Source organism: Haliotis rubra, unplaced genomic scaffold, assembly GCF_003918875.1.
Source record: "Haliotis rubra isolate DU_JTF1 unplaced genomic scaffold, ASM391887v1 Scf393, whole genome shotgun sequence".
NCBI classification, from domain to species: Eukaryota; Metazoa; Mollusca; class Gastropoda; order Lepetellida; family Haliotidae; genus Haliotis; species Haliotis rubra.
Window position 1 is genome coordinate 867,481 of NW_025767072.1, and position 15,785 is coordinate 883,265.

The 15,785-nt window shown below is 42.0% G+C and overlaps 1 protein-coding gene and 1 long non-coding RNA gene across 2 annotated transcripts in view; one reads left to right on the forward strand and one right to left on the reverse strand.

Annotated features, from left to right (window-relative positions):
* The window catches only part of LOC124286852, a 30,197-nt gene extending 19,544 nt beyond the window's left edge, over positions 1-10,653 (forward strand). Inside the window, exons 2-3 of the long non-coding RNA XR_006901131.1 lie at positions 436-639; positions 10,495-10,653. This is a non-coding gene — a long non-coding RNA (uncharacterized LOC124286852). The remainder of the gene's footprint in view (positions 1-435; positions 640-10,494) is intronic.
* On the reverse strand, positions 3,382-15,361 carry LOC124286850. Its single transcript, XM_046723290.1, has 12 exons — positions 15,016-15,361; positions 14,454-14,556; positions 13,204-13,398; positions 11,879-12,014; positions 11,448-11,605; positions 9,403-9,619; positions 8,775-8,854; positions 7,361-7,442; positions 5,654-5,854; positions 5,043-5,142; positions 4,477-4,608; positions 3,382-3,521 (listed from the first exon to the last, which is right to left on the reverse strand). Exons 1-11 carry the CDS (start codon positions 15,272-15,274, stop codon positions 4,505-4,507), a joined length of 1,635 nt encoding a protein of 544 aa, XP_046579246.1. The 5' UTR covers positions 15,275-15,361; the 3' UTR covers positions 3,382-3,521; positions 4,477-4,504.
* Positions 15,362-15,785: the final 424 nt, after the last annotated feature.

Below are 15,785 nucleotides of genomic sequence, written 5' to 3' on the forward strand. Positions count from 1 at the left end.
ACACCACACCATTTCAATGCTTTACAGGACCCTCAAATTACCACCAAATACCCGTAACATGATGGGGTTCCCCTGGAACTGCACATTTGTAATGCTTTGCTTTCTTCTGTTCAGTATGCTTCTATACATGACCAAGGAAATGTGTGTAAGAGTCAGTATTCCTATACTTGTCCTGTATAATGGCCTAAACATAAACAATTTTATGCCACATACAGACTCAATTTACTTAACACAGCCTATTATGAACTATTGAACTATGACTAGTTAAAGAAAATTGGCCCTGATAACTGATGTTTCTGAGAGCAACCTTAAGTAAGACACTGGATGGTCTTAGGTTCTTAGAGACTTCAGAGTCCACTGATATCAGAGTCTTCCATTGTTAGAATCTATGATTCCTTGGTGTCTTACCTCCACGATCTCAATGTGACATTTCAGGAGCTCAGACTCCACGAAGTTGCGTCCAGAGACGAAGATGTCTGTGCAGGCCTGAGTGTTGGAGAACTCACAGAGTCCGAAGTGTTCTAGTCCATGGAGGATGGGTGGCTGCAAGTGTTGCTTGTTGATGGAACAGTCGGTACCGAGGAAGCCAGAGTTGCAGAGGCAGATTCCTGGCAGATACAGAGACAGGTACAGAGACAGGTACAGTCATAGACAAACATAAGCTGCTATTTCCAGCTGCAGATGTTCATGATGCCAATCACTGGATTGTCTGGTCCAGACTTGACAAATTACTGAGTGTTTTCTTATTCATGAGTGTGGTTTGGTGTTAAACAACAATTAATTACAGTTGCAGTCAAGTAAGGGAAGTAGGCTAGGCCAGTGGTAGAAGTGTTCCCTTGTTTTTCTGAAGGACTGACTTTGATTCCTAACATGGACACTGAAGTCCACATATTGCTAAATGTGGCATAATACTAAACTCACTCACTCACTCAAATCTGGGATAGAATTTGTCTTCAGCAACCCATCTTGTCATAAGAGGTGACTAATGGGATTGGGTGGTCAGGCTTGCTGACTTGGTTGACAAATATCAATGTATCCCAATTGTAAAAATTGACACTCATGCAGTTTATCACTGGAATGTCTGGTCCAGACTCATGTATATACAGACTATCGCGATATAGCTGGAATATTGCTGAGTGCGGCTTTAAAAAACTAACAAACAAACATCGTGATGAAGTTAAAGTACAAGTCACACTGATGAAGAAAGGTAACAGATACCACAAGACAACAAGTAACAACAAGTAACAACAGCGTAATCACCTCCTTCACATCTGCCGTTGCCATTACAGTCGATAGGGGTACAGGCCAAGTTCATGATTTCTGCTGCAATCTCTCGGGCCTGGGTGTCCGTCTGGAAAATGGGGTGCTTCTCGATGCCGCTGATGCAAGTCTCCTTCAGGTCTTCATTGGTCTCGACCACAAAGTCTGTCGTCCCTGTCATCTGTGAAACAGCATGGGCAGTAATTTGATCATAGTGTGAGAGCAGGGAACTAACCGTAGACGCTAAGCATTTAAGTGGTGGGCTTATTCTTGGGGGAACTATCATTGTAAAACTATAAAAGTATACTTTTAAAAAAAGTATGGGATCTTCATTTTTAATTTACAATTGAAAAAATTGGGAGATATATCAGAGTCAATCAATGTTGATATTATAGTAATGAATGTTTTGAGAGTGCATCATCACCTCTTGCACTTCCTTCTGACCATAGTTGTTTGAACAGTAATCGCTCTTGAAAGATGATTGGTGAAATTTGCATGTGTGTGATTTTCATTTTCAAACAAAAGAAACAAACATGAACAACTGTGTGAGTGTTTGAGTGACTTGAGTATGGGGCTGCTGCGTTGTGCACGTGCATCCCATGCATTGTTTTTAGGGGTGGTGATAAAGAGAAATTTTGGTGCATTCATAAGATCTCTGTCTTTGAAAGGTTTGTTAACACTTATACTTCCTATCCAACTTGAACGTCCAGGTTCCCCTACTTCTTTTTAAGGGTATAGTAGGCTTATTATATGAAGACAAATATATTCCACTATCATACTATTTGGGTTCCACTTTAACATGGTAAGACTACATGAGGAGTGCTCACTCTGATATCGTCCACACAGTTCCGGATGTTCTGCTCAATGTCCACGGTGTTGTTGGTCACCTCGGCTGCTTGACTACACTTCTGATTCAGCAGAGCATCACTGATCTTCTGCTGACAGAAGTCGGTGGCGTTCTGCTCTGTCCATCCAGTGGATGTGGGCCATCCTGGCTGCTGCAATACAACATGTACTGGGTATGAAACAAAGGCGCTCCATAAATAGTTCCTGGATACATTGAACCATGGAACATCTAACAAACTGAGTGACTGAAGGAAAATTTAACTTTGCATCGACATTGTTTCAGCCATATAGCAACTAGACCAAGTTTATACATATACACAGTACCATTACTACCGGGTACACAAATTTACGCTCAAATGAGTGTTTGGAGGTATGTAAACTGTTATAGCAGATTACTTCATAGGATTGACTCTGGCAATGTACATATCTTTGTCTGTGACCAACATAATGGCTCGGAGTGACCTGAGTGCTTACTTGAAAAGTAGCGTGGTCAGAACACAATGATAATGAAACTCTATGCCCAGTCAAATGGATATTTGTTGAAAAGTAAACTGCATTTTTAGAAATTAATTCATAATCGCAATGATTGTTTCAAGTGGCAGGGTTCCTGAGTATGACAATATACACAGTGAGTGAGTATGGTTTTAGGCTGCTTTTAGCAATATTCCAGCAGTATCACAGCGGGGGACACCAGAAATGGGCTTCACACATTGTACCATGTGAGGAAACGAGCAAATGCTTTAACCACTGGGCTACCCCAGTGCATGTGAGGTCAAGAGGACATGATAGTGAGATACACCAGGTGTACATACAGGTGTACATACAGGTGTACTTACAGGTGAATCACCAGAAGTCTCTGGTTCTGTCTCGGCCTGTCTCTTCCTCCTCCGCTTGCCAACGATGGGCTCGGCTTGGCGACTCATGGCCACCAACTGACTGGTGATGTCTATGGCGCCAGCTGCAGACACATAAAACACACAAGCTACACTGACTGACTGCATGCCTTGGAGACGGGGAACCATCCCATAGTTTAGTCCTACCACAAATCAGACCTTCTCCTGGTGAAGCTTATACTAATAACATGTACTTGATGTAAACATTTGCTTTGCAGAGTTGCACTTCTATGGTATCCATCCAGCATTAGTCTGCTTTCTGCCAACACCTAGCTAACAATCCGTGATAGCTGCAATAAAGTTTAAACCACCATTTAACTCAACTAACACACTTGCATACACTCAAAGCCACATGCCATGGTACATATATACTAACTTCTGATCAGGCCACAAGTCTCTGCGCAGCGTGCGAACCGGTCACATGTCACACTGGAACCACACTGACAAGTGTTTGGTAAAGCGGTGTCGTTGACATCTCCCTGGACACCGTTGCTGATGTCGTCCTCAGATCCAGCAACGACTCTGTACAGACAAAACAGCAAGGTCAACCATGCTTGTCACAACAGGATACTGTGTGAAAGAGAGGTCAGACTCACCGACCCAATTGATACATACCAGTATCATGAGATTGATGGTAGTGATATTAGCCACTAGACTGTCTAGCTGGGCATTAAACATCAAACAATAAGCCCTATGATACACCCAATGTTTTGTTATCAACTGTTTAGTTTAAGATACAGGGCTCATGGTGGTCACGACCAGTTACTGGGATTTTGAGTCTGCATTGATAAAAGGGTTACTGATGACTTTTAGGGGTGAAAAAGTATACCACAGAGTTAGTAGAACCACAGTATTTTGCCTTCGGTTCAATACACTGTAATGCAATCCAAACATTTGGTATCTTCGTGCCGTCATTTCTCATCATAAAATGACAGTTGTGTGAATTCAAAATAACAAAGATTATGATTATATTTTTTGTTATGAAACAATATAAGGTTTGGCTCTTGTCAATTTTCTGCATTATGATCATATCTCATCTACCGAACTGAAACGGACCGAAGGCCTTGTACCGCAATACATACCGAACCATGGTAGGAGCGTCCTGTTTCATCCCTAATGACTATCAGACTTATTTCAAAAGATATAGCCTAATTACTGACTGTTAAACAAACTTGAGTGTGCCGTCATAATAACAGCTGGCAGTGTCAATGCAATGGAAAGATCCATTTGAGGTGAAATGAGGTATAATTTTATTCTGAAGATCATTGTGCTTATACAGAGATGTAAACGCATGTGTGTGGTTGCTTGTACTTGTCCCAACTCATTCCACTCTTATCGTCATCAACCACTGATGTACAATGTCCTAGTTTAACGCAACTACCCAAGTCAGACAAGTAAAACTCACCTCCACTGGCGGGTGTAGTTATCTGGTGTCAGAGCACCGTATTACACTAAGGGTACAAGGTTTGTGACTCACCTCCACTGACGGGTGTAGTTATCTGGTGTCAGAGTGCCGTACACGCCATGTCTGCGTCTGTAATCTCATACATGGAGCCATCAGGCTGGGTAAGGTCATTGTACCGGTCTCCGTCAAACATTCCACACAGTCCTACAAGAGATGTACAATGTCAATCAACGAATCAGTGAGACAGTCACTGCAGGGAGTGACCATTTGTATGCTAACTTACTCATCAAGTCTCCATCCACAAACAGCAATTGTATTTGAAGAATTCTGACCATAACAGTGTCAAAAGAATTGACTCTAACTGGTATCCACTGGAGTGAGATTTTTATACAGCTTTTAGCACTATTCCAGCAATATCATGGCAGAAGACACCAGAAATGGGTTTCTACACAATGTACCCATGTGGGGTGACAAGGCAACACTTTAACCACCAGGCTGCCCAACTACCCCGCATCAACTGGTAAGCAAGTGATATCTGTCTTAGGAAGCTGATTGGTGATGTTATCGTTTACCATCACCATGACGTTGCCCCTATCACTGGCTTAGGCCAGTATCCATGTGTAACACAAGCAGCCTACCTCTCGTGTTGCCTCTATCACTGGCTGAGGCCAGGATCCATGCGTTCAGGTGGCCATTACTTTCTCGAACTTTCACAATTTGGCCTGTTGCTATGACAACCTGAAATATACACCAGGAAACAATGGTAATAACTACTCAATATACCACTTGTGTATGTTATGTCTGATGTTTTGGTGGGTTTGGTGGAGTGGAGTGGAGTGGAGTCTAAATCAGCCAAAAAACAGGATAAAATTGGAGATCATCTGCAGGTGCTCTAAAAATATACTAAGCCTGTTCATGAAGTACAGGACCAAATCATCTCGTTACATGTTTCCAAGAAATTGAAGTCAGTTAAACTGATTTTACATTTGTTGCCCAAAATGAGTTATTCTCAAATCTTCCTGCTAGCATTTCATGCAACCATCTTTCTGTTTCTCTGGAACATACCCAGTGGGCCAAGACCATGGGTTCAAGTCCCAGTTCTGTCCTGATCAATGGTTTGTCAGCACCATACCCGTGTCCATGGTTAACTTACATGAAAACTTACATTATTTCAGTCTTCCTCCCATTCTAAACCAAAGAGTTGAACTTCCTATATAACCTACACCCTGTTCCCTAGTGTTAAACGCACCTGGTATGTCTTGTGGTCAGCAGACATCATGATCTTCACTGCATCACTCATCTCGCCACGTATCTTGATGTCCACTTTGAGTGGGTTGAATACGCCAGAGTTTCCGCAGATATCAAACACGATGACATCATTGTCGACGACGATGTAAACGGCGCAGTTACAGCTCCCACTGTTGCCACAAGTCTGGAACTTGGTCTGAACCTACGGACAGAGGATGAGACGAGCTTTGGCATAGCCACACTGCACCGAAATATAATCGGTCTCAAACACAAACCAGTGGACCCATGAAGATCCAGGTTAGAATTGGTCTTCAGTAACCCATGCTTGTCATAAGAGGTGACTAACGGGATTGGGAGGTCAGGCTTGCTGACAAAGGTCGAAACGTGTCATGTCTCCCTATTGCGTAGCACCCGTGAAGGTCCGGGTTAGAATATTGGCCTTCAGTAGCCCATGCTTGTCGTAAGAGGCGACTAACCGGATTGGGTGGTCAGGCTTGCTGACTTCATTGACACGTCATCGGTTCCCAGTTGCAGAGATCGATGCTCATGTTGTTGATCACTGGATTGTCTGGTCATGACTCGATTTTTTACAGACTACCGCCATATAGCTTGAAAATTGCTGAGTGCGGCGTTAAAAGACAAACAAAAAACAGACCAGTGATTGACAGTATGAGCAAGGCAGGATCAATGCTGAGGAATCACGGCATCAACTAGCTGCAGTAAATGTGTCTCAGGGCTGCCCCCTATAAGTGGCTGATATTGACTTGTTGCAACACAGAACTATGACTGTCCCTGAGCGTTTTCAACGTATAGAAATCTGCATCCCTGCTATAATGAATAAACATGAAGACTCACCTCCTTAAAGGCACTTGATTGTATGGCCCAGACCCGATTATTTATAGACCGCCGCCATATAGCTGGAATACTGCTGAGTGTGGCGTAAAACTAAACTCACTCACGCAATAATACTATCAGCCCTCAGGAAAGCTATATAATTTTTTTCACAACTTGTGATTGCAACCAGTTAGGCAAACACCTACATCACCACGTGCGACAGTGCCTTTAAACACTGGAAATATATGCTGTTTACATTGCGAAACTTTCTATGTACCGGTACTTAAAAAATAAGAATAAACTGACTTTACTGGTTATGTTTTGATAAGGTTGGGGGTAGCCTAGTGGTCAAAGTGTTTGCTCGTTACCGGGTTTGATTCCCCACATGGGTACAATGTGTACAATGTGTGAAGCCCATTTCTGGGGTCCCCTGAGGTGATATTTCTGGAAAACTGCTACAAGCAGCGTAAAATGACTCACTATGTTTCAGGAAGTCCATATATTGTTGTACAGTCATAAAATGAGTACTTGTGTTTCAAGAAATATGTCCTAGGAGGTGAATTTTGTTGCATTTGTTGTTAGATATGGAAGGACAGGAAAGTTTGGATGGGGATTTATTGCCAAATCTGCGGACTAGTCTGTAGTCCTATGTAGCAATAAGTTGGCAACAAAATTGTTTATAGGGAGCAGCTAAGAGATATGGTTACAGCAGATTGTTACAAACCAAAATTTACAGTCTGACTATATAGACATTGTCCCTTACCAAAACTGAGCACCGGTTGCAACTGACCAGTTCGACCCTGGAGTCACCATGGGGTTTTATAAAAACTGTAAATCCTTAGAGGTCACATATACCAAATCAATGTGGTGTTACCTGAAGATCGATAGGACTGTTACCACGGCTAAGACTGTTTTCGTACATCAGGAAGGTGCCTGTGCCCATATAATTATACATCCTGAAAAACAAAAAAAATGTTTGTGAAGCAGAACATGGTTATCATGTATTTAAGAGGCACAATAATTACACATTTTCCACAATATTTGGGCCTATATTTTACATATTGAGTATATGCACTCACTTTAGCTTCCTATTGGTGCAATAAAAGACTTATTGTACTTTATGACTTGCCTGAAATCGCTAATTGAAACTTCGAGGCGAACAGCTTCCAAACAGATAACACTTGCCATATAAGGAATGTAAATGATTGCCTCGTACATAGAAAACTGTCGCACGCGGTGTTGTCAGTGTTTGCCGAACTGGCCTCAATCACAAGTTTCGTTATAGGATATTCGTAAAGGGCGTTCCAAGGGATATAACCCTATGGGGTTTGCTTTAAATAATGTTCCGCTGGTAGAAGGGCGCGAGAATCGATTCAATGCAACGTTGCATTAATTCATTTGAACTTTTTAATTTAATATTGTAATCTAAATACGTAATTTTTGGTGGGAATAAATTGTATGGCAGATTCCCTGAGGGCTGATAGTTAGTATTATACAGAGAAATGCATTGTGTATGTTTAGAGAAATGTGGCGTGACATTGTGCCTTTAAGTGTGTTATTGCAGTTATATTCTAGATATATGATAACACTGGACTACTTTCCATGAAACAACTTTTATATGTTCTGTTTATAGTCTGTTTGCAGTGAAAACGTACTGATGAATTTCACTTTACACAAAAAAGTAAATCAAATAAAGTGCAATTAACATTGTGAATCCTCATAATTTTACCTTGCCAATTGAACATTTAAATCTCAGAATTTTATTCAGCTTAGGATAAAAGGTTTTTAAGCAAATGATCATAGATTCAAATTGCTATTATTGGTTTGTATTACAAGGGGTAAGTACGGAAGTGTCCTAGTGCCACAGATCCTAATTAAGAGATATCAAGTCCCAATTAGGAGATAGCTATGTGCTAATTATAAGTCCTAATTAGGAGATAGTACCACCTAATTAGGAGATAGTATCACCTAATTAGGAGATAGCTAAGTCCTAATTAGGAGATAAAAAAATTCAGACTGTGGCACTAGGACGCTTCTGTAGGTAAGCGCAGTAGTTGGAACAGTGAAACAAAAGCGCGTGTGTGTACGTGATGAGCGTTAACTTAGACCAACCCTACTTGTACTCGGTCAGAGACCATATACTCGGTGTTTCATTTAATGTGCATACCCCTTGTAATACAAAACAATAATAGCGATTTCAAACTATGAGGGGAGATTGGGTCAACACAGTACTGAGCAGTCACTGGAATATGTAAATATGTAAAGGTTTCCCCTCCCAATCGACTGACCTTCCGTCAAAGGTGGTCAAATGGGGGTCATTGATGGAGGAGCAGATTGCAGACTTCCCGTCACGATCCTGCACCTGTATCTGTAACAACACATGAATTTCATGTCTTAATGATTTGTCAATGCTAGGAAGCTGTAAGAATAGAATGGTTTCATCCTAGCATAAGAAACAGACCTTCTATGGACACTTTTGTTAGAATCATGTCGAGTAGTGATAAAAATGAGTTGTTAAGTTTAGCAAAGTTTTATATAAAGTCCTGAAGATAGGAAATACATCAAATTATGATTAGATTTTCAGCAAATGATCTGAAGTATTGTTTGATAATTTGGTATAACATCTCTATTTTATTTTTATGAGAGCTTCTTAGATTATCATGTGACAAAACTGATAAGGCCAGACCAATTATATTTCTCGTTTAACGGATGTTTGTCCTCAGAAAACCTAAAGGCAGGAGGGAAAATAAACAAAAATAAAATCACCAGTCAAAGTAATATTCCTTCTACATATTAAAAGTATTGTACTTTTAGAAATTTGTGAAGTGTATATGGGGCAAAAAACATGAGATATTTGTAAAGTGCCAGTGTTCACCCACTGATGCAAGCTCAGGGCACATGGCTGATATTCCTTACATTGAATGGACCCAATGTCTCGTCCGCTACAACAGACAGTGGGTTTCCTTCCAATCTCTCCATGGTGACTGTTGCTTCGACTTGCTGGTACCCGTCCACAATGTTGTCAAGCACTGCTGATATCTCAAAACTCTGCTCATCAGCATTGTTGGAGGCGTCAAAGACGATCTGGCATGTATCAGATGCAACTTGTGGGATTGCATTGTCATTTGGGCACCTGAAACAAAGCAGTTGTGCAAAAGTTTGAAAACAATAAATTTTTATTAGGAAAGTAGTGTCACTGATTGTCTTGACTTCATATAATGATAGTAAAAAGAATAATCCCTTACGTTTTCCAGTTATCATGAAATGATGTCTTATCCCAAATTTCAAATGGACTAAATTTTCAATGAATGCTGAATCTTGAAGTGTGTTTGATTGGGTGTCCATTGGCAGGTTGACCTCAAATGTATTTTAGGGCTTTAGTATCTATGGTAGCTCTTTAGGAAGGTGACATTTTGCTGAGCATGCCTCTGATCACTCAGCAGTGAATGGGTACCCAGTAGGATCATCAATCATCATCATTGTGAAATAGTCATTGTATTATAGAGCAGCCAGCCATATCATTCCTTGTTGATGTCGATAACCAAGCCATCAGTCAGACAGGACCCTGGCACCAGTGAGCATGGCCCACTTGCACAAAGTGTTTTAGTGCTATGATTATCTTAGGTCTGTGCTATAGTGTGGGAGTTACTATCATCGTAGCACTAAGATCACAAATGCGAGCAGGTCAGCATATTTCCTGAGAAGGAGGCATGGGAAGGGAAAGATGGGGGATGTTTGTTTGTTGTTTAATGCCGCACTCAGCAATATTCCAGCTATATGGCAATGGTCTGTAAATAATGAAGTCTGGACAAGATGATCCAGTGATCAACTCATGAGCATCAATCTGTGCAACTGGGACACAATGACATGTGTCAACCAAGACAGCAAGCCTAACCACCCGATCCCATTAGTCGCCTCTTATGACAAGCATGGGTTACTGAAACCAATTCTAACCCGGATCTGCACGGGTAGATGGTGGATGTAGAATTGTTGATATTGTTATTACAGTGCCCCACATCCTGGAGAGGACGCCATGCTGAAATCATTGCCATGACAACGACATTTCCTGCTCCCCGATCAGTAAGTGACAGTTGGAGTGCTTTGGTTGAGTGACTGTTGAGTCGTCAGGTCACAACACTGTCAACCTGATGTTATCCACGCTTGAGAAAACCCCAGTCCCTCTGCAGTATTTAAAACTCCCAAAATTCCAAGAAGACAGCCGGACTGGTAACCCTCAGCAATTACCAGTCCAGATACAAACTAGCCTATCCGGTTTTCAACAATAAAAACTGACTGTCATTTCCAACTCGCACAAGCTCCATTCACTGTTTGTAGGCATCGCAATGAACTACATAGCACTAACAGGCAATGCACCGAGTTTAGGTAAACTGAAAGTACATGATTGTGATTGGTTATCGTAACATGAACTGTACAATCGTATGTTGTTTAACATAATGTTCATAATACTTTAAACACCTCAAACTGAAGACACGAGAACCTGTCTGATATAATGAAATATATACCCTAGGGGTAAAAATATCTACCAGACCACCGGACAGTCTACTTTTGAAATTTGACCGTCCGAGATGAAAATAGACTGTTCCAGACGGTCGGGCAGGCGGGAATTTTAAACGCTGCCCTCAGCCTGTATTATCCACACAGCCGAGTATGATGTTCCATCAAATTTATCCTGTTTTATGTTAGGGCTGTAGGAGACAAACTGGGGTGAAAACAGTTAATAATGGCAGGTGGTCCAGTACCCCCATTGTCTATACTACTGCCAAATTGTAGAGGTTTGTGCACAAGTGATGCTGGATGAGTTGAGTTGTGAGCTCCACTTACCCCTTCACAAAACTGCAGGAAAGGTTCTGAATGCATATGCCTGTTTACTGTTGCACAAGATGCATTCAGGACATTTTCCCCCCAAGTTTATCTGATGTGCAACTGCTGAACATTCTCACCTTGGAACGCTGCTGGGAGTTGCCGAGTCAAACTTGATCGTGAGTCTGATTTCACCATTAGCTGATAAAGCGTCTGTAAAGTCAAGAGCCCCCAGAGTCAGTTTGACTGATGGTCCGCCTTCTGCCAGGTAGATCGTGTTGTCGGTGCTCAAGGAATGCTGGGAAACATGCCAATATATACAACAGTCTTGACAAGTCCTCATCCATAATAACTTTAACTTATTCTGTATTTAATCTGTTTAGATTAAAAAGATTCAAAATATTTAAAAGAATTTTTTTCAGAATTCAAGGACAATAATGACTAATGTATTTGACATGGGAAGCAGTAAGATTTGTGACAATAAGTTATTATGATCATGACAAAATAAGTTTAAATAAAGAAAACATCTGCAACAGTAATACTGATAATGTATTTGTCATGAAATACTTACACTGATGACCGGCAAGCGTATACATGTTGCTGTCATGTTGGCAAGCTTGGATCTGAATGTTGTCATCAAAGTATCAGAGGTGTTGCTGCATTGTCCTATAGCCTTGCCCAGACAAGCTTGCACTTGCTTGAGATCCCTGTAAATACATACAGTTATGTCACATAAATACAGGTAACTGAATGTGTCCTGATACAGCAGGTACATACAGTTTGTGTCACGATACAGCAGGTACATACAGTTTGTGTCACGATACAGCAGGTACATACAGTTTGTGTCACGATACAGCAGGTACATACAGTTTGTGTCAATGATACAGCAGGTACATACAGTTTGTGTCAATGACATACAGCAGGTATATACAGTTTTGTGTCAGGTATATACAGTTTGTGATACAGCAGGTACATACAGTTTGTGTCACGATACAGCAGGTATATACAGTTTGTGTCACGATACAGCAGGTATATACAGTTTGTGTCACGATACAGCAGGTGCTGGTTGTGTCCGCGATACAGTTTGTGTCACGAATTTTTGGCCTGGTTTGTGACATACAGCAGGTATATACAGTTTGTGTCACGATACAGCAGGTATATACAGTTTGTGTCACGATACAGCAGGTATATACAGTTTGTGTCACGATACAGCAGGTATATACAGTTTGTGTCACGATGACAGCAGGTACATACAGTTTGTGTCACGATACAGCAGGTATATACAGTTTGTGTCACGATACAGCAGGTACATACAGTTTGTGTCACGATACAGCAGGTACATACAGTTTGTGTCCGCGATACAGCAGGTACATACAGTTTGTGTCACGATACAGCAGGTACATACAGTTTGTGTCACGATACAGCAGGTACATACAGTTTGTGTCACGATACAGCAGGTACATACAGTTTGTGTCACGATACAGCAGGTACATACAGTAGGTATGTATTAAAGTACACTGCAGTAGAGATGCTATATTTTCATTGGTAATTCAATCTTTATAGAACCTTTGGAAGATATATGTCTTTAGGCAGCTTTTAAAGATTGTCAATGATTGGGATTTCTTTATTCCCAAGGGAAGATGACATACTATTCCACAATTCAGGAAATCCCCCATCAGGCAGTGTACCAATGTATACATCCTTTAATGTCTTCTGGTATAACAATGGTGGGGACTGAACCACAGACCTTCCTCGCCAATGGGACAGAACACTCAGCCACAGAGGTAGTCAGGCAAACACTCTATCCACTACACCATAGTGACGTCAGTGTGATGAAAGGTGCAGTAAACATGCAGGGTTGCCAAATGGCTGACAAAATGCTACATTTTAACTCACCCGCAGGAAGAGCTAGCAGTAATTTCGTTGAGGCAGGTGTTTCCATCAGTTGCGGCCTGTTCACATGTGATGGTGGTCTGGCACTTGGCGCTGTAGCTCTCCTGGAGGTACTGCATCACCATGGACAAGGTGTTGCTGGTACCGCAACTCTCCAGACCAGCCGGAGACACGCGGCTCAGCATCACTGGAACTTCACTGAAGTCAGAAACATTTCATGACATTCACATCTGCAGAAAAATACAGGTTTTAGTTATAGCAACATCATACTTCCTTGTTTAATGGAGCCATGAAGGTCCGGGTAGAATTGGTCTTCAGCAACCCATGCTTGTCGTAAAAGGCGACTAATAGGATTGGGTGGTCAGGCTCACTGACTTGGTTGACATCTGTCATCGTATCCCAGTTGTGTAGATTGGTACTCGTGATGTTGATCACTTGATTGTCTGGACCAAACTGGATTATTTACAGACCGCTGTCATATAGCTGGAATATTGCTCAGAGCGGCGTAAAACAACAAGCAAACCAAAGTTGTTCATGATTCTGACATGAAATCCCCATGGCGTCCCATGACAAACACAGAAACCATGGCAACCCTTGATTTCCATAAGCCCATCGGCTATGCTACTAACATGATAATATAATTGCATATAGCAGCCTGTAATGATGATAATAAACATACTCTTGGCCACAGTTTGACATTAATAGTTCCCAACCTGGGTTTTACAGTGTCCCTTGTGGCAATCAAGTATACAAATTATTAATCATGTACAAATGTATAATACGCTGAAAACACACTCTCAAGTTTAACATTAATGCCCAAGTCAAAGGATCAGGATGCTGTCAAATTCCATTCTCAGCTCCCTGAGCAGTATACAACCCAAGTGAGGAGCAAGGAGGTCATTGTGTCTTTCTGCAGGGTACCCACTCACTGCTGGGGGAACAGACTGGGTAAACATGTAATACAAAGTCTTACATCTCAGGAGACATATAACAATAGGGGGCGGTGGGGTAGCCAAGTAGTCAAAGTGTTCACTGATCATGCCGAAGGCCTGGGTTCGATTCCCCCGCACGGGTACATGTGTGAAGGAGATGTCTGGTGTCCCCTGCTGTGATGTTGCTAGAATATTGCTAAAAATGGCGTTAAACCACTCACTCACTATAACAATAGTTTCAGTGTTGGGCTTACTTGTGTCTTGTACAGAGGAAACACCTAGACTACCGTATGGTACTTGAGGACAGGACTGTGTACCTACCTGCAGAAAGCCTGCTTTGTGTAGATGGGGTTAGTGGTCAGCTTCACCAGCAGGCTGAGCACGACATTCGCTTGAACTCCCAGAGGACAGGTGGGGGCAGTGCCTGTAGAAACAATATCGACAATAGTCAACCGATAACGCCTTTCTTATTTTCTTGATTAACCTCCTCCCTGACATTCCACACGTCACTGGATTGTCTGGCCCAGACTCGATTATTTACAGACCGCCGTCATATAGCTGGAATACTGCTGAGTGCGGCGTTAAACAACAACCAAACCAAACCACACAAAATAACTGCCCCTGACAACCTTTCAGATCAATCTTTTGCTAATCCTTTATATCAGCTCAAATTTGACATGACAGGCTGTTTTATCTTGTATTTTTGGCAAATTATGTATAGACAACAGCAGTATAGAGGGGGAATATAACTGCTTGTTAACTGTTACTTATAACGTTAAGCTTCATTGACAAGACTTCATTTGCTAAGTGTTGGATATAACATGACCCGCGGGCATTATTGAAAAGTAAGCCCGCTTCCCCAACAACAAAGACAAAAACCCACCATCACAAACTTCCATAACACTGGCATTAAGGTGTCTCCAAAGCCGACTGACAATAGTGTCCATGCCTTCTCCCACACGTGTGGTGCCCAGTTTATCATTTATACACATCGTCGTGATCTCCACAGCATTGCACAGGTCTGCGAGGGACACGGTTGGCGTCGTCGTCTCATGGTAGGTGAGGATCCTGTACGCCTGGGCCTGGTAGGTCAGGATGCAGGAGTCAGCGCTGTTGCCATCACAGCGGACCTGCGTCTTCATGTCCTTGATGGCATTCTTCAGGCTGTAGTCAGCGATGGCCCAAGACTGCGGGAGCAGTCAACAGTGTTGTCGGAGATGCAAGTTCGTGCAGTGGTGATAAGCCTGAAATGATAGAACACCTTAAAGGGCATGCTCATCAATATGCTGGCTATAAGATGATGGGTAAATCATCAAATCTAGGCAACAAGAATCATCCATGCAGTCAGGGTATGCTGCCATGGTGTCGACCAAGTCACCTGAAGTGACCACCCATTACTTTAGACTGCCTCTTTATGACAAGCAAAGCTTAGTGGGGACTTATTCAAACCTGGAACAACCTCAGGGTAAATCAGTGGCATTTCACTGAGAGCGTCATGATTGATTTTACTATTGAAGAATCACCAACTGTCCATAGCCTGAAGGCAGTTTACAAAGGTCCACAACACTTGATTGTCCTTAGCCCGATGGCAGTCCAGCATGAAACATGTCCATTCAGGGACAAGTCACTCTGTCCATAGTATCAATACTGATA